This window comes from Myotis daubentonii, chromosome 1 (assembly GCF_963259705.1).
Source record: "Myotis daubentonii chromosome 1, mMyoDau2.1, whole genome shotgun sequence".
Taxonomy (NCBI): domain Eukaryota; kingdom Metazoa; phylum Chordata; class Mammalia; order Chiroptera; family Vespertilionidae; genus Myotis; species Myotis daubentonii.
Window position 1 is genome coordinate 173,848,999 of NC_081840.1, and position 19,207 is coordinate 173,868,205.

General features: G+C 43.7%; 2 protein-coding genes across 2 annotated transcripts in view; one reads left to right on the forward strand and one right to left on the reverse strand.

The window, feature by feature from the left end:
• Positions 1-9,064: 9,064 nt before the first annotated feature.
• TIGD2 (tigger transposable element derived 2) lies at positions 9,065-12,408 on the reverse strand. Its single transcript, XM_059665503.1, has 2 exons — positions 12,065-12,408; positions 9,065-11,905 (listed from the first exon to the last, which is right to left on the reverse strand). Exon 2 carries the CDS (start codon positions 10,990-10,992, stop codon positions 9,415-9,417), a length of 1,578 nt encoding a protein of 525 aa, XP_059521486.1. The 5' UTR covers positions 10,993-11,905; positions 12,065-12,408; the 3' UTR covers positions 9,065-9,414.
• A 228-nt stretch (positions 12,409-12,636) lies between these two features.
• Positions 12,637-19,207, forward strand: part of FAM13A (family with sequence similarity 13 member A) — a 282,952-nt gene continuing 276,381 nt past the window's right edge. Inside the window, exon 1 of the mRNA XM_059665523.1 lies at positions 12,637-12,938. The gene's annotated coding sequence lies outside the window, so the exon portion shown is untranslated. The remainder of the gene's footprint in view (positions 12,939-19,207) is intronic.

Genomic DNA, 19,207 nt, shown 5'->3' on the forward strand with positions numbered 1-19,207 from the left:
GTTTTCCTTCCCACCTTACCCCCCTTCAGTTCTGCTTTGTTCTTATTCCTATTCTTTTCCCCTCACCTTCCCACTCTGCCTCCCTTTCTGCCATCTCCCATTTTCCTTTAGTCAAAAAGAAAGAAGTAGAATTGTATCTGGGAATAATGAAATGCACTGATGGGAAAAGGGATTCCCTCTTTTTCCTCATCACCATCACTGTAGTTACCACTGAAAGCTTCCAGAAATAGTCTACTCTTACCACTCTTATTCTTTCATTTCACAGTATCTTCTATTTAATATTTTAAAATGGTGAACTATCACCTGTATACAGAAAAGCACATAAAAACATATACACAGCTTATTTACTGCCATTAACTCTTCACTGATTGTTTGGATTCTGCCCTCATCCTTCCAATAACACTGCTCTGAAAAAGGTCACAGTAACTTAATTGCAATTACTATACTGATCACTATATTTTATTTTTCCAAGTTCTACCTCGCTCCTTTTCTAATCTGCTTGATCTTTTTTGTTGTTTCCTATCCCTTGCTCCTCTTTTAAAGCCTCTCTTTATGTAAACTAAACTTCGCTATGTTTGCATTCTACACCGATCATTTCAGTAAGTAGAGGCCGAGTGGGTCTAATTCTGCTCTCAGTTGTTTCTGCTGGCTGTCACTCATGATGCCCTGTGAGCTCGTTCTTTGCACCTTCATCCATGGAAATGTGTTGAGGCCTGTGTTGAAGTAGTATTCCTTCAGGGAGGATTTGGGTGTACTCCTACCAATCTCTCGCAAGCACAACCACCTTAAATTAAATTCTCAGTTTGATGGTCTGAGGACCACACAAAGTAAATTCATACTGCAAACCTATGTGAAGTCAGCTCATGCTACAAATTCTCAGGAAAAATATTTCTATTCCGGCCACCCAATGCCATGGTCAAGGCAGGAAAGTTTCCTCACTGTACCTCCTGTCCTACAAGTTTATTTCTAATTCCCTGTCACTGACGATGTAGTCTTTTGTTCTAACAGTATGGAAATCTTCCCCTGTCTGATTTTATTAAACAATATTTACTGCAATTACTATAAATGATGCTCTCCCACTCCTTTATTGTAAAATTCCTGAAAATAAAATTTTTATCTTAATTATCTATATACTGCGCAGTATAGTATTGATTCATTCTGTCAGCCAATATTTATTGAACACATTTGTGTCTGGACTATTCAGATTCTGAATATATAAAAATTGCCAAGGCATTTAAGGTCCCTGCTGACCTGGAGTTTACTTGTTAGGGTATAGTGATAAGTATTCAAAAAAGTATTTGTGAAATAAATGAACCATTCAAGTAGCAAGAGGAAAGAAGAAAAGGAAATTGTCAGCCACAAAAGGTGTGGTCACATTTACTGAAATAGCAGCAAAAAGGACTGAGATAGTTACAATTAGCTTCCTACAGAGAGCATTCTAGAACCAAATCTAGGTTCAGAGTGTCAGGTAGTGCCCAAGATGAGAATAAACTGGTTTAACTCGAGTACAGAAGCCAAGAAACAGGAAGCTAAACAATCTCCCAACAACCCCTGCAGTGTTTTTGAATAACTTGCTTTTATCACAGCTCTGCTAGGTGGGCCCACATCACTTAAGAGTATTGGCAAATAAGGTAAAGATGAGGGCAGTCACTCTAAGGGGTACATCCTCCTTCAAGATTCTCCCTCACAGGACAGGGACCTGCTCATCTCTTTCTGCATTTCCATTCCCTGCTTCCTCTTCTATTCTTACCTCTTCAAACATTTACACTTTTACTTCTCCACTTCCTACGTCTTCTTACCCTCCATTTGTTTTCCTCCGGGTTACATTGGGATTTGCTGAGTGATAAGGGTGGTAATTGTTCTAATGGGATAACTCTTGCTGGGCTCCTTCAGGAGGGAGCTGGTTGCTTTGATCAGAAGCTTGGAACTTGGAGCCCCACCTCCCAACCTCTAGGGAGGGTAGAGGGGTTGGAGATTAATCATCAGTGACAAATGATTCCATTAATTGTACCTACAGGATGAAACCTCCCTTTTAAAAGCCTAAACCCTGGGGTTCAGGATGCTTCCAAGTTGGCAAACACATCCATGTGCCAGGAGGGTGGTACACCCAACTCCATAAGGACAGTGTTCCTGTGCTCAGGACCCTTCTGGGACCTGGGAGTTAACCTGGAAATGAGGTACACTGTCTTTATCCGAAAACTGCCTATCATCATGGAAAGATTAAGAATTTTGTTGCTGAAACAACAGAGTCTGGAGGTGCCTACCCTTTGCAATCCTCTGCCCACATTGCCTGTAATCTGTAACCATGATACCCATTTTTATTCCTTTTCCATACCCATTTGTATTCCTTTTGGCTACTTCCCCATGCCTGTAATACCAATTTTTATTCCATAGAGCAGATTTTTGTGGATGACCTGCTGCTCTCCCATACTGCTGGCAATATTGGAAAATAAAAACACTCATATACAATTCAACCCTGTCTCTGCTTAATTGGCTCAAGTAGCAGCAGGCATCCTGGACCCATTCACTGTCCAGTTTCAAATTCAACTTTTAAGTTTATTTTTGAAGCCAAACAGAATTTTTAAAAATCTGGGTTCTCTGTCATCTGAAATTAACACATCAAGTTTATGTGCATAAAAAACTCAGACATTTCTCATTAAGAAACAAAGAAGTATCTTTATATAAAACTTTGTTCTATTATATGACTTTTTAAAAAATTAATTGCTTCAGTAGATGAGAAAAACTGTTTGCCTTCAGTTTACTTGGTCTTGTTTTAGGTTCAAAAGTAATTGTGTTTCCTTTGTAAATAAGTTCCAGAAGAACAACATATTCTGAAATGTAGGAAAGAATTGGGTATCATGTCTATTCGTCTTGGAAGAAATTAGATGTGATTTGGTTACAAGTACAGCTGTGAACAAAAAAAGCACTTTTGGCAGAGGTTATTTTATAGGTTAATGAGGCTGAGTCTTGCAGTCAATATTTCTCTTCTAACTTAAAAAAAAAAGTTGAATGTTACAAAATCTCACTAATTTCTTTAATATCTCTATAGTAACTCTAATACATCCTATCTCCGTGAGATTTTATTAGTTACAATTAAAATCCCCAAAGACCAATGTTGAAAGTTCTAGGGATATTCATAAATCACAACTAAAGTTCCATAATGGAGCTACACTAAATATGTTCATATCCATCTTTAGGTTGGCCACAAATGTGAAAGACAAGATGCCTTATACATTTCATTATGCATTTATAACACTTTTTGTTTCTGGTTTTCCAAATTATACTACACAAATCTGTTTTTGGCATGGGCCTGTGAGCCAGGCAGGCTTGGAGCTTGGGGCAATCTGGATGAGGAGAAACAGTGAAAAGCCAGTAACAAGCATGGACTCTGGCACCATGCCCAACACGCCCCCCACCACACACACACACACACACACACACACACACACACACACACACACACTTTTCTTTTCTTTTTCTTTTTTTAAATCTCCACCTGAGGATATTTTCCCATTGATTTTAGAGAGAGTGGGAGAGGGAAAGATGGAGAGAGAGAAACATTGATATGAGAGAGACACATCAATTGGTTGCCTCCCAAACGCATCCCATCCAGGGTTAGAAGCCTGCAACTGAGGTACGTGCCTATGACTGGAATCCAACCCAGGACCCTTCAGTCCACAGGCCAATGCTCTATACCAGTGGTTCTCAACCTTCCTAATGCTGCGACCCTTTAATACAGTTCCTCATGTTGTGGTGACCTCCAACCATAAAATTATTTTCATTGCTACTTCATAACTGTAATTTTGCTACTGTTATGAATCATAATGTAAATATCTGATAGGCAGGATGTATTTTCATTGTTACAGATTGAACATAATTAAAGCATAGTGATTAATCACAAAAGCAATATGTAATTATATATGTGTTTTCTGATGGTCTTAGGAGACCCCTGTGAAAGGGTCGTTCAACCCCCAAAGGGGTCGCGACCCACAGGTTGAGAACCGCTTCTCTATACACTGAGCTAAACCGGCTAGAGCAAGCAGAGAGATTTCTACGGGGAAAAGATGTTGGCCGCCCTCGTGATCTGTGGAGACAGGGCTAGATCCACCCTTCAGCCCCAGGCCTTCATAATGACTGTACCTGTCAGTTGCATGGAGCTTCATTCAAGGATTTTCTGAGCCTGATTTATGGTGATAATTCAGCTGCCTGGGGAATAACACTAGTAGATACAATCTCTGGAATTATAGCCAGAACATTTCTGGATGCTAGAAGTGATTTTAAGGAAGGCCTTGGCTAAGTGCCTCATGGATTCCTGCAGCCTGGCCCACAGCTCCCTGCAAGGGCTGAGATCTCTGTCCTTGTCTCAGACAGGAATGTTTCGTTGGGTCTCTGCCAGCTCCATTTGGGGGCTCCCTCTGAAATGGGTGAAGTACTATAGTTCACAGGATTGGTGTTGGGGATCACCAATAGACATTGATTTGTGGAACACCCAGGATTATGCCTGGCATGCAGCCAATATTCAGCACATTAACTAGGAGTAATCCTTGTCCTCCAGGAAACAGAATTTCAATAAGGGACTTCCCACCTGGTTCGAGGAGGCAGTTGCTGGGCTCTAGGATGAAGATGGATCAAGATTGCATTCTAGCCCTAACCGGTTGGCTCAGTGGCTAGAGTGTCAGCTTGTGGACTGAAGGGTCCCAGGTTCGATTCCGGTCAAGGGCATGTACCTTGGTTGCGGGCACATCCCCAGTAGGGAGTGTGCAGGAGGCAGCTGATCGATGTTTCTCTCTCATCGATGTTTCTAACTCTATCCCTCTCCCTTCCTCTCTGTAAAAAATCAATAAAATATATATTTTTTAAAAAAGATTGCATTCTAGTCCTCGGAGGCTCACTGTCTGAAGGGAGCCATGCCCTTGGTCAGTAGGCCACATTGTCTGGAGCTGGGAGAAGCAAGTTTTATTCCCTTCTTGGCCCCTGATGACTGTATGACCTTGAGCAGATCGACTCCCTGCTCTGCGTCACTGGTAGCAAAACCATCTAATTGCTCTTCTAAACGGGGACACTTGGCAGTAAAGGGGCACTATAACACTTTTCCTGGTTTGACCAATGGGAACCAGAACATTGCTAGGCAAACCAGGCCCAGTGACCCCAGGACACCTGTTAGATGGGACGGCGTTGCTAGTACTGCTGGTGCTGCTTGGCGACTGGGTGCAAGTCTGCTCCTCCATTTACCCACTGCATTTGCACAGGCAGTTTTCATTTCTGCTTCAGGGATATGAACACAAGTGTGCCTTCAGCTGCTTGGAAGAACCCATTTCTCTTTGAGCCCTGTTTTCCCAAACTGCAGCTAGAGCAGGCCCCATCTGTTTTTTTGTTTGTTTTTTATGGATGGGCTCGTGTTGATTGACAACATACACTGTAGCCCTAGGAACCTGGGGGACTCAAAACTACCCTCTCATGTATACAGACACCCCAGCCAACATTTCCAGTGATGAATCAATGCCCTAGACCTCAACAAAGGTGCCCAAGGCCCCTGGAGGTCTGCTCAGAGCCAATGGTAGAGAGGGCTGTGACACATTTTCCAGGCCACGCCTGGAGACCAAGGGTTCTCAATGAATAGGGTTGCTTAATAATTAGTGTTTCTAAGTGCTTGGAGTGTGTCTATTCAATCTGCAACCCTTTTACATTTGAAGAACCTGAGATTCAGAGCAGTCCAGAAAGCTGCCAAGGTTATCTAGGGAGAAAGCAGAGAAGCTGGTGTTCGCATGCCAGTCTTTCAGCCTTTAACCGCCTTACTCCTGCTTGTGTTTCTCAAAGCATGCCAAGAGGTATGCAAGGTGATTTTAGTTTACAGATAGTCAAGTTGGACAAGAACTGAACCACAATTGGCACACAAGACCTGTGATGTTGCAGATATCATTGCTTAGTGTGTAAAGTATGTATTTAAATGAGAGGTCAACTTTGTGAAAATACCATGGTGATAACTGGACATAGCCCACCTTGAGGAGGGCTAAATTTGGAGTACAGGTCCTAGCTTTGACTTGTAATACTTGGTGTTGGGTTCAGAGTGCCTCTGAGCCTGTGACCTAAGTAGCGGTGTCCTGCTTCATGTCATCTGTGCCTTTTAGCCCACCCTGGTCCTCCCAGGGCAAGGGCTAGAGTGTTATAATCTGCTTGGATTGACTGAGATTACTGATCTGGGCCCTGCCAACTCTATTATATTTATTGAGCACTCCAAGTTTCCCAACCAACCCCTGTATTACTCTGAGATTGAAGTATGAAATAGTAAATATGATGCTATACTTTTTTTTTTCAAGTGTACTTAGTTGCCAAACACTTTCCATTTGGTCTGAGATCTGTTCGTCTTTCAAATACTCAAAAAATATGCACTGTAGAGGAATGGTTCCCCCTGGCCAAGCTGAGGACCTGTCCTTTGAGAATTCTGGCTATTTCTCACCCACACAGCTGCTCAGGAGGCATTCCTGCTGGTGGGGGCTCACGGGTCATGAGTTCTAACCCTGTTTGACCCTCTAGACACCTCAGGGTCCCGGAGGCAGGAACTGGATCCCGGGCTCCTCAAGAAGCAGTTGTACTAGTGATGGGCTTTGGGGCAGAGATGGGGCCATAATCATCTGACAAGCCAGCAAGTGGCTGCAAGATGCAAGTGACAGGAAACCCGCAGAGATGAGCCCCTTTCTGGGGGACAAAGCAGGATGCCCAGCAGCGCCTGGCACCTTCCCTCTCTGGGCGGAGTGCTTGCTCCCCAGAGCCAGAGACTGCCCAGCGCCAGTCCCATTCCACTGCCTGAAAACTGGAGAGAGGCATCTCGTATTTGCACTTAGCGAAGGATTTTAAAACTGGAAAAAAAAAAGGTGCATGACCTGTCACTTTGTATAAAAATAGCAAAAATGATTACTAAACATTTTCTATACTTTCTGGTAATAAAAACACATAAAATTATCCTGTTTTAACTACTGTGTAAAAAGCCTGTATCATATATACATTGTACTTTTGTAAATAAATGTTTGCGCACTCTGAAAAAAAAAATGCACTTTTATAAATGGTAACCAATAGCCAGAAGCTGTGGATATCATCTTCGAGGTGCACAAAGCTAAATGAGAGCACATTATTTCTGTGCGTCTCAAACTAGGATACATACAAGGAGCATGAGGTAACCTAAGACAGCATGACTCATCTTCCTAGAGGATATGAATTGTATACTCATACATTACAATACCTGGAAGAGGAAAAATTCTTGTATTACAATTACTTATGCAACTAGAATACAGTTTATAGTAGCGCTTATGATAAAACATAGCATCAAATCCCTTCAATGCCATGAATAAAGTGAGAAGTTTTTGGAAAAAAGCAGAAAGCTCTGTGAAAAGCACAGTATTTAAATACAGACATACCTCATTTTATTGAGTTTCATTTTACTGTGCTTCATAGATGTTGCTTTTTTTTTTTTTTACAGACTAAAGACAGAACCCTACACTAGCAAAAACATTATAACTCACTTTATTGGGGTGGTCTGGAACTGAACCCACAGTATCTCCAAGTTGTGCCTATATGGCTGGGACTAATTACTATGACATTTCTTCTGATCTGATTTTCTACTGATTGTGTTAGTTTGATAAAATATTTCAAGTGTCCCGTTTACTGCTATCTTACCTACTTTAAAGGTATTTTATTACTTAAGTGAATTATGCCAATATTAGTAACATAGACTTTTATGAACAAAGTTAATATCTATCTATTTTATTAGCAGGAGCAAAGAAATTACAACTCCATTCTTATCTTCTTTTAAAATTCAACTGAATATATCTTATATGTATCTGTATACCTTATTGTGTCTAGCAGCACATGTTCAGAAAATGATTTCTAAATTGGATTAACATTTCATTTTTCACTGAAATAAATATTATTGTATTTCAACAGAAACTAGTTACTTGAATCTCTTTGATCTTATTTCCCCATCTAAAGATTTTTCCCAATGCAGCAACATCTTGGTTGAGACACACACTAGATCTGTTCAGCATATTTACGAAACTCCCAATTTCTGCAACTCAGTAACAGTAGCCCACACTCAGCGTCGACTTATTCTGAGTCAGGACCTGATCTAAGCTCATATATTAACTCATTTACTCCTCACAAAAACTCTCCGGGGAAGGTATTTCCCCTATTTTGCAGAGATTAAGTAACTTGCCATGGTCACCCAGCAGCTGGTGCTGTTCTACAGTGCCTTTCACATGTTCTATTTAATGTCAGTCCATTGTTCATGGGGTGGGTCCACAAATTATGAGGCTTATATTCTCAGTATTTCTCACAGAAAAACAGGCTACCTGAAAGAAAATGGCATACTTTGTATGCTTAAAAGTGTTACATAAATATCAAGTAGCTTATTAAAAATGATTGAGATATCTATACTAAGGATCAAAATGACAGATGGAAAAAGGTAACCTTTACCTCTTCTAATCACAACCGTTTGGGAATTGAAATCTATTTTTTTCTATTATGAAGAAATTCTCCCTACTGTCAGTGGAATAAAAGTGCAGTGCAAGCCTTGGGGACATCTTAACCTATTTCTTCTTTCTTCATTATACTCAGAAATGGCCAATCTGAATTGTTAGGTGCCCAAATACTGTTGGTTTAGAATGTCATAGTTAAGGCTTTAGACTGTTTTCCTTTAGTTCTCTGTTTTCACTGTCTAATACTTCAAGCATAATCTTTGATGAGTTCTGAAATTTTCAGCAGGTTGGAAAATCATAGAAATGGAAAATTATCCCTAATATATTTCTTTTAATATTTTTAAAAATATGTTTTTATTGATTTCAGAGAGGAAGGGAGATGGAGAGACAGAAACATCAATGATGAGAGAATCATTAATCGGCTGCCTCCTGCATGCCCCCACTGGGGATCGAGCCTGCAACCTGGGCTTGTGCCCTGACCGGGAATCAAACCCTGACCTCCTGTTCCATAGATCAACCAACATTCAACCACTAAGACATACCAGCTGGGCACATATTTCAATTTGGAAACTGAAGTTCATAGAAAGTCATAAAAATTCATTTTAAGTCAGATTTATTGATTGCCTATAGTGTGCACGGTCCTCGTTAGACACAACGAAATTCAGGCACAAAACAGACACAAGATCCCTGGCCTCAGGAACCTTATGATCTAATTAGTAGAACACAGATTAGAAACAAAAGACAAACAAGTTACATGTCAATGCTCACTTACTAGATTTGACATTAAAGAGCAGTAATTTAAGTAATCCAAAATGGCACCTAATCCTAAAATCATTTATAAAATGTATTTGGCCTTGAAATCCATAGCACTTCAAGCAAGATAATTAAGTTCCATTGCAGATAAAGTCACAAAGACGCAAATACTCTGACACCCTTCAGAGCATTATTAATGATTTTTGTTATTGTGGATCTTCTGCTTTCTCCTTATGATCGTTCGCAGCCTCCGTAATACCAGTTTATCAGACAGAAGCATGTCATCTTGTTGTTCTAGATAATCCAGTAAGTTTTCGGTCCATTCAAGTGCAGCTTTATGGCTAATGTGCTTCTCTGGATTCACTTCTGTTTTTCTGGTCTTGCTGGGAGGCTTTTGCTCAGCAGGCTTGGACTGGTCCTCAACACCTTCACTGTCACTTAGCACCTGACAGCTTGAATCACTACTCTGAGAGTCAAACCACTGGTCAATATCCTCAATGTCAACGTGTTCACAGTCTTCTGTATTCTGTAAAACCGTTGCTAAGTTAGCTGCTAAAATGGCTCCTTCATCCATGTTCAGACCTGAATTCTCTTCATTGCCAGGGAAAAGTTTTTTCCAAGCTTTGGTTATGGTACTTGATTTCACCATGTTCCAAGCTCTTGATACTTCATAAATTGCATCCAACACTGTCAAGTTCTTCCAAAACATTTTTGGGTCAATTCCTTCATCCATGTATTTCTGGAGAAGCCCTGCTCGGTAGTATCTTTTTACCGTGGCTAGAACTCCCTGGTTCATAGGTTGAATTAGACTTGTGACGTTGGGTGGCAGATATTTCACAATTATTCTGCCATCATCTGAACTCAGCGATTCTTCATGTGGATGTGCTGGAGGAAAATCCAAAAGCAGCACTGCTTTTTCTAGAAGCCCCTTGGATTTCAAATGCTTCTGTACCTGTGGCACAAAGTATTTTTCAAACCACTGTCTGAAAACTGAATGTTCTATCCATGCACTTTTCTGACTGAAGTAAGTGACAGGAAAGTTTGAAAGGTCAGCTCCTTTGAATGCACGGGGTCTTTTGGCTTTTCCCACAACACAAAGATTAAGTTTGTGTAAACCTGTGGCATTTGCACAACACATAATAATGATTCTCTCTCTGCTTGACCTATAACCAGAAGTATTTTGGTTAGTTTCAAGAACTAATGTCCTGGATGGTAAACATTTCCAGAACAATCCAGTTTGGTCAGCACCATAAATTTGCTCTGGTTGTAGATTCTCTCTTTCAATAAATTCCTGAAAGTTACCACAAAACTCACTGGCAGCAGTTTCATCTCCTTTTAATTTTGTTCCTTGACTAGCAGCCTTTGGAATACCATGGCGCTGCTTAAATCGAGTTAGCCAGCCAGATGATGCACTAAAATCACCTTCCATCCCTAAAGCATCAAAAAAGAACTTTGCTTGTTTCGCACAAATTGCTCCAGACACTGGAATCCCATCTGTTTTCTGTTGGTTAAACCACTCTATCATAACTCTATCAAGTTCCTCATATGTTGATGACTTCATAGATTTACGTTTGGATACCCCACTTGTAGGATCTGAGTTGTTTGCATAGTTTATTATCCTATCTTTATTCTTTTTAATATCGCGAACTGTGGATTCACCAATCCCATACACCACAGAAAGTTTTTTGAAAGAGATGCCTTCCTCAAGTTTCTTAATAATGTCAAGCTTGTCCTTAATTGTCAACACCACACGCTTCCGTTTCCCCAACATTTTAATGTCTAATATATTAGGCAATTACTAGAACAAGTTATTTAATGACCTTGACTTGAACAAAACGAGACTAGAAAATTGGGCTTTAAAAATCCTTTCCTGTCCCCCTAGAGGCAGATAGTGTGCTGGCCAATTTCTAGGCAAGGCCTCTACGACTCTCACTTTGCTGTTTTAAAACTTACAAAACCCCTCAACAAGGACTAGCTCCAATGAACCCTATCTTCTTTCTTCCTCCTCATGTAGTTTAAGGTTTTTTTTTTCATGAACTAGTCTCGAAGGAGATTACAAACCAATGCTGTATCAGCAAGTTCTCTCACAGTATTAGTGCGCAGTCAATTCTTCTTGCCATCATTACAGGTGAGGTTATAAAAGACTAAGGCTCAGGTGGGATATTTTGGGACATGTGCTGGCGAAGCAATAGTTTACGAGAGGACTTGCATACTTGATCTATGGGAAAATACAATGGGAAAACTCATGCCCTGACTGTTCTTTCTCAGGCCGCGCACTGTAGGGAATGCTGCCTCCTCCAGGCAAGGACTGCTACAGGTTATGCAAGTGAGTGGTTATGGAAATCATAAGCAGGCAAGGTAAGGCAGGCTGGACAGAAGTGAGCGGTGCAAATAAGGCAAAGGGAGGCAGGCAGAAAACTGCACATTAACACGACACAAACTGACACCTAATGTATTTCACAACCAGAAAGGAAAAAGGGGGAGACAATAGGTGGTGTCACATGATTACAGAAATCATCAGAAAACTTCCCTGGTGGAAACCAGGACTCATGGTGGAGGGTAGGGGGTGGAAGCTCAGTGATGATGTTATACAGTAATCCCGGTGAAGAATGATCCTCGGTGGGCCAACAGAAGTCCTGCAGTTCCTGTGGGGGGGCTGCAGAGGTATTCGGAGCCTCAGAAACCTAAAGGAAAATACCAAGAAACATTTTTTTTTCCAGTAGCAGGGTCTGTGGCATTATCCTGAAACTATGTTGAAAAAATTAGCGTCTCCTACCAGTGAGATGGCTACTAATACTAAGGCATTCGCTAAAGTGACAGAGAGCGGGACCTGAATCGCCTACCTCCTGAATCAAGAGGTCAGAGGGAAGCGGTGCAAGCGAGGGCGTCTCTCCGCAGGGCGAGCTCGAGCGCGGGACGTCTTTGCTCACGCGGAGGGAGCCCGGGTCCGTCCGTGGCCACCGGCGCCCGGGTGTCACCGCCGCAGCCAGCGGGCGAGCGAGCGGCTGCTTGGCCCCGGGGACGCCGGCCCTCGCGCAGGGCGCATCGCTCCCCGCTGCCTGCGCAGCGCCGGACCGCCCGAGAGCAAATGGAGTCTCCGGAGGGAGATGGACACGGGCGGCGCGGCGGCAGCGCGGAGCGAGCGTCGCCGGAGCCGGAAGGCGGGGGATTAGGGTGCGCGCGCGCGCCCCCGCAGGAACGTTGTGTCGCCGAGCGGGCGGGGCCTGGGCGGGCGAGCGCGCGGCCGGGGGCGGGGCCGCTGGCAGTGGGCGGGGCGAGGCGGTGCAGGGGGCGGGGCCGGGGGTGCGGTCGCTGGGGAGCTGGAGACCCGGCGAGCGCGCGCGGCCGGGGGCGGGGCCGGCGGCGGCGGCGGCGACTGTCGGTGCCGCATGGGTTCCGCTGACGGCCCGGCTTCTCCAGCCCGCCAGCTGCCTCGCGGACCAGTAGGCGGCGGTAGAGGCGCACCCTATTGCGGCCCTCCTCCCTCCCAGGGGGCCGGCCCTGAAAGCCAGGCTTCCTCCACGTTCAGGTGGACTACGGTTTGCACCCTGGGAGGGCTTGCAAGAAAGCGGGGCATGCTCAGGTGCCTGGAGCCGGATGCAGATGGGGTAGGGCGAGCGCACGTGGAGCTTGTTTACAAATAGAGGCCGCGGCGCCTGCGCCTCGTAGCGCTCGCCGGCCCCGCGGAACGAGCTGGAGCGGAGATCATGAGGCGAGGTAGGAGCGGGTGGGTGGCCGGCTCCTGCTGGGGGCCGGGTTGGGAAAAGGAGCTGGGGCTCACACTCTGCACCGCCCACCGATCAGTCCTGGGTGGCTGGGGCGCAGCGGGTTTGGGGGGCGGTCGAGCTGGCTGTGAGTCTCTACCCTGGTGGGATGCTCTAGGGTTGAAGCCATAGTCTCTGCAGAAGCGGACCTTGTGCAACACCGACTGCACTTGGGAGACCGGTGAACTGGTGGGAGGCTCCCTCGTGACTTTCCTGCCGCCCGTTTACTCCCCTTGCTTCTCAAGTAGTAACGAGGGGATTCAGTTTGACACAAAGTCCCTTGATTTGTTTCAAACGTATGGAGCTACCGTACGTTTTTATGTTGGCATTTTAAATGGAGCGAATGCCATGCCGGCACCTGTGCACTAATAATCCCAGCGACCAGTGCCTCCTCCATTCTCAGGGACTCGGTTGCCTGCGGGGCCCTCTGAGCCTCCCGGGGAGAAGGGAGCGGCTGCACCATTTACCTAAGAACCACGGTTAGCCTTTTTCTTTTCTTTTTGAAGAGGTGGGAAAGTTTCAAGTTTCTCTAGCGTCAGAACATAAAGGACTAACCGTTTTCGTTAACACACAGTAACATAGTAATTTCGTCATTTATTTGCAAATCCATATTGGATGTTTCAAAGGGGAACTGACATGAGCATTCATACTGCAAAAAAAAAAAAAAAAAAAAAAAAGAGAGATGTTGATTCTAAGCCTGGTAACTAACGCTCCCGCCCAAATTGCTCAATTGCCTTCCTCAAAATCACAGCTTTCTCCGATTAGGCATTTTGGAAAAATCTTTGATCGCCTAGCTATGCTGTGAAGTTAGTTATACGTGGATTTTGACAAATGACTGTGTGGTATGTTTTTTTCTGGTTAATTTACCTCTCCCGCCTCCCCATATCATCCAGTTTCTGCAGTCTTGGTTGACTATTTGGGTAAAATACAACTTCATGCTAGCTTTATATCACTTTTTAAAGTTTGCCTCTTTGCCTTATTTGTAAGGAGCCTGAACACAGTTGTATCTGATACAGTCATTGTATCTCCTCCATAAGACAAGGGAAGAGAGCTGTTTACTGACTGCCGACCAAAGGCCGGTAACCAGAGGTTAGCAGCCGGTCTTTCGCCCTACCCTTCCAGCCTACTGAGGTCACTCTGGCCCGTGATATATAAATAATATAACCCTGCTTCTTATCTCTGTCTCCCAATATCTTTGAGATTTAATTTTCTTCCAGATACCACTGGCACTGTTTCTCTGTTTTTGCTGAATTTCCCAGCCTGCTGGTGTCTTGTCTCTTATGGCTGTTCCCTTACATCACCTTGTGAAAGTTCTAATTTGGAACACAGCCCACTTTCTTGATTCCTCAAAATACCATTTCATGCAAGGCAGTTGTGTTACCAAACATTTAATAAGGCTTTACCCAAGACAGCTGTGTCTTTACACAAGGTAGTTGTAGCCAACAAACTTCCATTTCTGTTGGAGAGCGGGGGGTGGGGTCGCACTGTGGCAAATTTCTATTCGAGTACAAGAGTGGAGGGACCTTAAGCTAGAATTTGGGGCATCTTTGTTTTATGAAGAGGCTGATTGGCCACAGAGAGCTTCTTGTCAGTTTTTCTCTTTCGGTGATAGTCTCTCCTTTCTCCCCAGCATTTTTCTGTATCAGGTCTCCTTTCTCCTTCCTTCTCTCAGCTGCTTGTGCACCTTAAGACCCTTTTTATTTTGCAGAGCAGTTTTGTATTCTTTATTTTTCTTCTAACTGCCCCTTATCATTTGCTGTGGTTTATTCTCTAATCAAAAGACATTTCACTCCTTGGGCAATTCTGCCACCAGTATTTCTTTCCTTCTCCTTTAATCCTTGCAAACAGTACTATGAGGTAGATGATACTTCTATTTATGTACAAGAAAACAAAGGCTAAAAAAGTATATGAATTTATCAAATGTAGGTGGCAGAATGAGATTGAGCCAAGTCTATGAGGCTTTAAAGCACCATGCTCTGCCTACGTTATCATAATCAAGGTATTTTGGGCATGAACCTACCAGAGAGGCATTCTAGTAGGGAGAGCACGTTAAGTCTGAAACAGCATTTATCAGGCTAAGCATTTAGTTCATTGGAATGTGGGTTTCCTGAAAACTACTCCCAATCTACTGAAAGTAGCTTATGTTTCTTATGATTACAAGCTCCACATTCCCTTTTCTGCTGAGATAATGTCAATACAAATACATTATGTAGCCTCACTTAGTAGCATTCTTTATTCATAGTAGTTTTGTAATAGAATAGGACATCTCTTGGTAAATTCTTAATTGCTTTTTTTTGTTTTTTGGGGTTCCATTTACTTGAAAAATGAATGGTCTTCACACCAAAAAAAAAAAAACGCACAAAAAAACCACACAAAACACATTTGTTTTCACCTGCATTTAAAGAACATAAACATTTGAGGGGCATTTTTCAACTAAAATACTTATATTTGCGGGGGAGGGAATGTAGGTGTATATATTTTAGGGCAAACAGGATGTGTAATTTAGGGCAAGCAGTTGTCATCAGCATAATGAAAGCTTGTTCTTTGAAGTCTTCTTTAACTGAAAGGAGACAGTTACTTTGTGCATTGTAGACAAGAGCCCAATCTATTTATTAATATAAAAAATCCCCTTTAAAATGGTTAAAGTTAGAAACACTTATCCACTTAAAAAATTTCTGGACACAATTGAAAGATCAGATTACTCATTGGGAAAATCCCATATAGTTTGAGGATATTAGAAGATAATGATTGATGTCTTATACTCTTGAGTCATATAGATGCCCAATAGGGGACTTTTTAACTTGTTGTCTGTGTTTCGTTGGTGGCTGGCAGTAGGTTTTCAATTGACTGGCAGCATAAACCAAGATAAAAGGAGTTCTTTGGAGACTAGTAAAGACTTAATAGGGTCAAAAAAATTAAAATCGCTGTTGGAAATGTTTAAGAAAAAGTTAAAGTTGGTTCCTAAAAAAACGTGTGGAAGAAACTAGTTAATTGCGGATTGATGTCAGCAGTGCAGGTGGGAAACTTGAATGAAATGTATGTACCTGCCTTACCTTCCCAAACCTGCCCAGTTCCCAGCTGTTCTCTAAAGCAGCCCTCAGTTCCATCAGTTTGGTCAACTCAGGTGTCCTCAGAGCCCGATCTGCATCAGACCACTCACTGTCCCAGTGCCCACCACCTGCAGCATTATGCCTGTAGCTCTTCATGCTTTTCTGTTAGCCTGGGAAGTCCTCTCCTTCCTCTGTTAATCTGTTCATCCTTCAAGTTCCAGTTTGTCCAAAAAGCTGCATTTCTCAAGGTTGCTCCTCAAAACTTTATGGGTCAGAATTATCTGGCGTCCAACGTAGAAATTCTGGAGTGCACTCAAGGGATGAAACCCAGGAATCTTTTTAGTGAGCGCCCCAATTGATTCTAATATGCTAAAGTTTGAAAACCTTATTTCTTGACCGCTATTTTGAATGAGATTCCGCACTCATAATGTATCCTTTGGGGAGGGAGTTTTTCTTCTCACTCCTCTCCCCTTCTTAAATTCTATACAGTCTTTGAAGGAAAATATGAAGTGCAGAAAAGAAAAAAGGAAAATAATAATACCAACATTCAGAGACAACTACTCTTTTGGTGTGTATCCACTGTCTTTCTTGTATCAAAGTAATTATAATTTGTGTGTATGTGTGCAAATATGTAATGAGAACGTGAAGTCAAAATATACATAATTTTATACATACTCTTATTAATAGCATCGTATAAATATTTTGTGATATCGTTTATTCCCATCAGCCAAATACCACCAGGAACACACATGTTGCCAAAACTGGGCTTATTACTGCAGCAGGGGAGAGCTTTACCTTGGAAAACCATGAAGTGTCTCAAAAAAGAGGGAGTAGGTGGATGGAGCTTATTAAAGATCTGGGTAAGGTGATTTTAGGGAGGTTTAAAGAAAGTGAGGAGCCTATTCTAGATTGAGTGCTGTCAGAAAGCAGGGACAATTTGGCTTTTGGGCATCTTAATTTTTATCTAGAAAGCTAGTGGAACCGAGAGGCTAGAGCTATCATTGGAGAAGAAGCAGTAGTCACTGCTGCTAGCCAGGGGAAAACAATGTTTGCTCATTTTTGTGGTTGACAGCATTCCCTCCTTCCTTCTTGTGACGTCTTTATTCAGGATTATAGAGTGACTTTTTTAAAAAAAAACAACCTGTTTTTTATTGATTTTTGGAGAGTAAGGAAGAGAGAGGGATGATAGAAACATCATCTATCAGCTGCCTCCTGCACGACTGTCACTGGGGATTGAGCCCATAACCCCTGCATGTGGCCTGATCAGGATTTGAACCCGTGACCTCTTGGTTCATGGGTGGAAACTCAGCACACTGACCAGACTAGAGTGACCTTGTTTTTATCTTGTTTCACCACAGTCATGGCAAGCCCTCCTCTAATGTCTATGAAATTACTTCGATTCCTTGACTATCTTGTTCAGAGCTTTCAACACTTTCTCAAAGGACCTAGGATTCAAAAAAGTTTAAATAATCATTGATAGATTAGCTCATTCAGCCTTGAAGTGATTGATCCCTTAGTTATCTGGGTAGATACTTTGTAATGCAATTCTGCCTTAGTGAGACTCTCTTATGCTTAAAGAAGAGTTATTAACACCTGGCTTCAATGCTTCTAGGTTAACAAGTCCTCATAATAGTGTTTCTCAAGCTCAGCTTTGATCAATTTTAGAACTTTTCATCTCCCAAAAAAGAAATCCCATACCATCCCACTCCCCATTCCCCATTCCCATTTCCCCACTCCCCACAACCCTCTCTCCTGTTTTCCAGCTCTTGGTAACCACTGACTCTATAGATTTGCCTATTCTAGACATTTCATATAAATGAAATCATACAATACGTGACCTTCGTGACCAGCTTCTTTTACTTAACATAATGTTTTCATAGTTCATCATGTTGTAGCATGTATGAGTACATCATTTCCTTTCATTGCTGAGTAATATTGTTATACTAGAGGCCCGGTGCATGAATGACTCTATAGATTTGCCTATTCTAGACATTTCATATAAATGAAATCATACAATACGTGACCTTCGTGACCAGCTTCTTTTACATAACAATGTTTTTATGGTTCATCATGTTGTAGCATGTATCAGTACATCATTTCCTTTCATTGCTGAGTAATATTGTTATACTAGAGGCCCAGTGCACGAATTTGTGCATGGGTGGGGTCCATCGGCCTGCCCCGATTGGGGCTGACCAAGCTGGGCCAGCCAGGGAGAGGGGACACAGGAGGTTGGTCGGCTGGCCCCATCCCTGATTGGTGTGTGAGTGGGGGGTCATCAGGGATGGGGCCAGTGGGGGGGAGGGGCCATGGACAGTTGGCAGGCTGGCCCCACCCCTGATCAGGGTGGGGGGCCAATAGGAGGTGGGGCTGGCCATGGGGAGTGGCCTCAGGCAATAGGCGGGCCAGCTCCACCCGCTGGTCAAACTCCCAGTCGAGGGGACAGTTTGTGTATTAGCCTTTTATTATATAGGATGGATACCTCACATTTTATCTATTCAGCAGTTGATGTTGAATCAGCATTTAGGTTATTTTCACTGTTTGCCTATCCTATATAATAAAGCGGTGATATGCAAATTAACCCTCACGCCCTCACAAGATGGCTGCCTACGACCAGGCCGGCAGGCGGGGCAGTGAGGGACGACCAAATGACTGAACAGCCAGCTGCATGGGGCAACCAGGCCAGCGGGGGGGCCATGAGGGGCGACCAGGCCAGCGAAGGGGGGGGAAGTTGGGGGCGACCAGGCTGGCGGGGGGGCAGTTAGGGGCAACCAGGCTGGCAGAGGGGGGGCATTTGGGGGCGATCAGGCCAGCAGGGGGCGGGTGCAGTTGGGGGCGACCAGGCCGGCAGGGAGGACAGTTGGGGGCGATTAGACTAGCAGGGAGGGCAGTGAGGGGCAACTAGGCTGGGAGAGAGGGGCAGTTGGGGGCAACCAGGCCAGCAGGGGGGGCAGTTAGGAGTGACCAGGCCAGCAGGGAGGGGGCAGTTGAGGGCAACCTGGCCGGCAGCGGGGGGGGAGTTAGGGGCGACCAGGCTGGCAGGGGGGGGCAGTTAGGGAGCAGTCAGGCCGGCATGCAGAGGCCGTGAGGGGCGATCAGGCTGGGGGGGGGGGCAGTTAGGGGCAACCAGGCAGGCAGGCAGGTGAGCGATTAGGAGCCAGCGGTCCAGGATTGT

Bases quoted from the DNA above. Each gene is read 5' to 3' on its own strand.
- TIGD2 (XM_059665503.1), bottom strand. From the start codon at position 10,992: ATGTTGGGGAAACGGAAGCGTGTGGTGTTGACAATTAAGGACAAGCTT.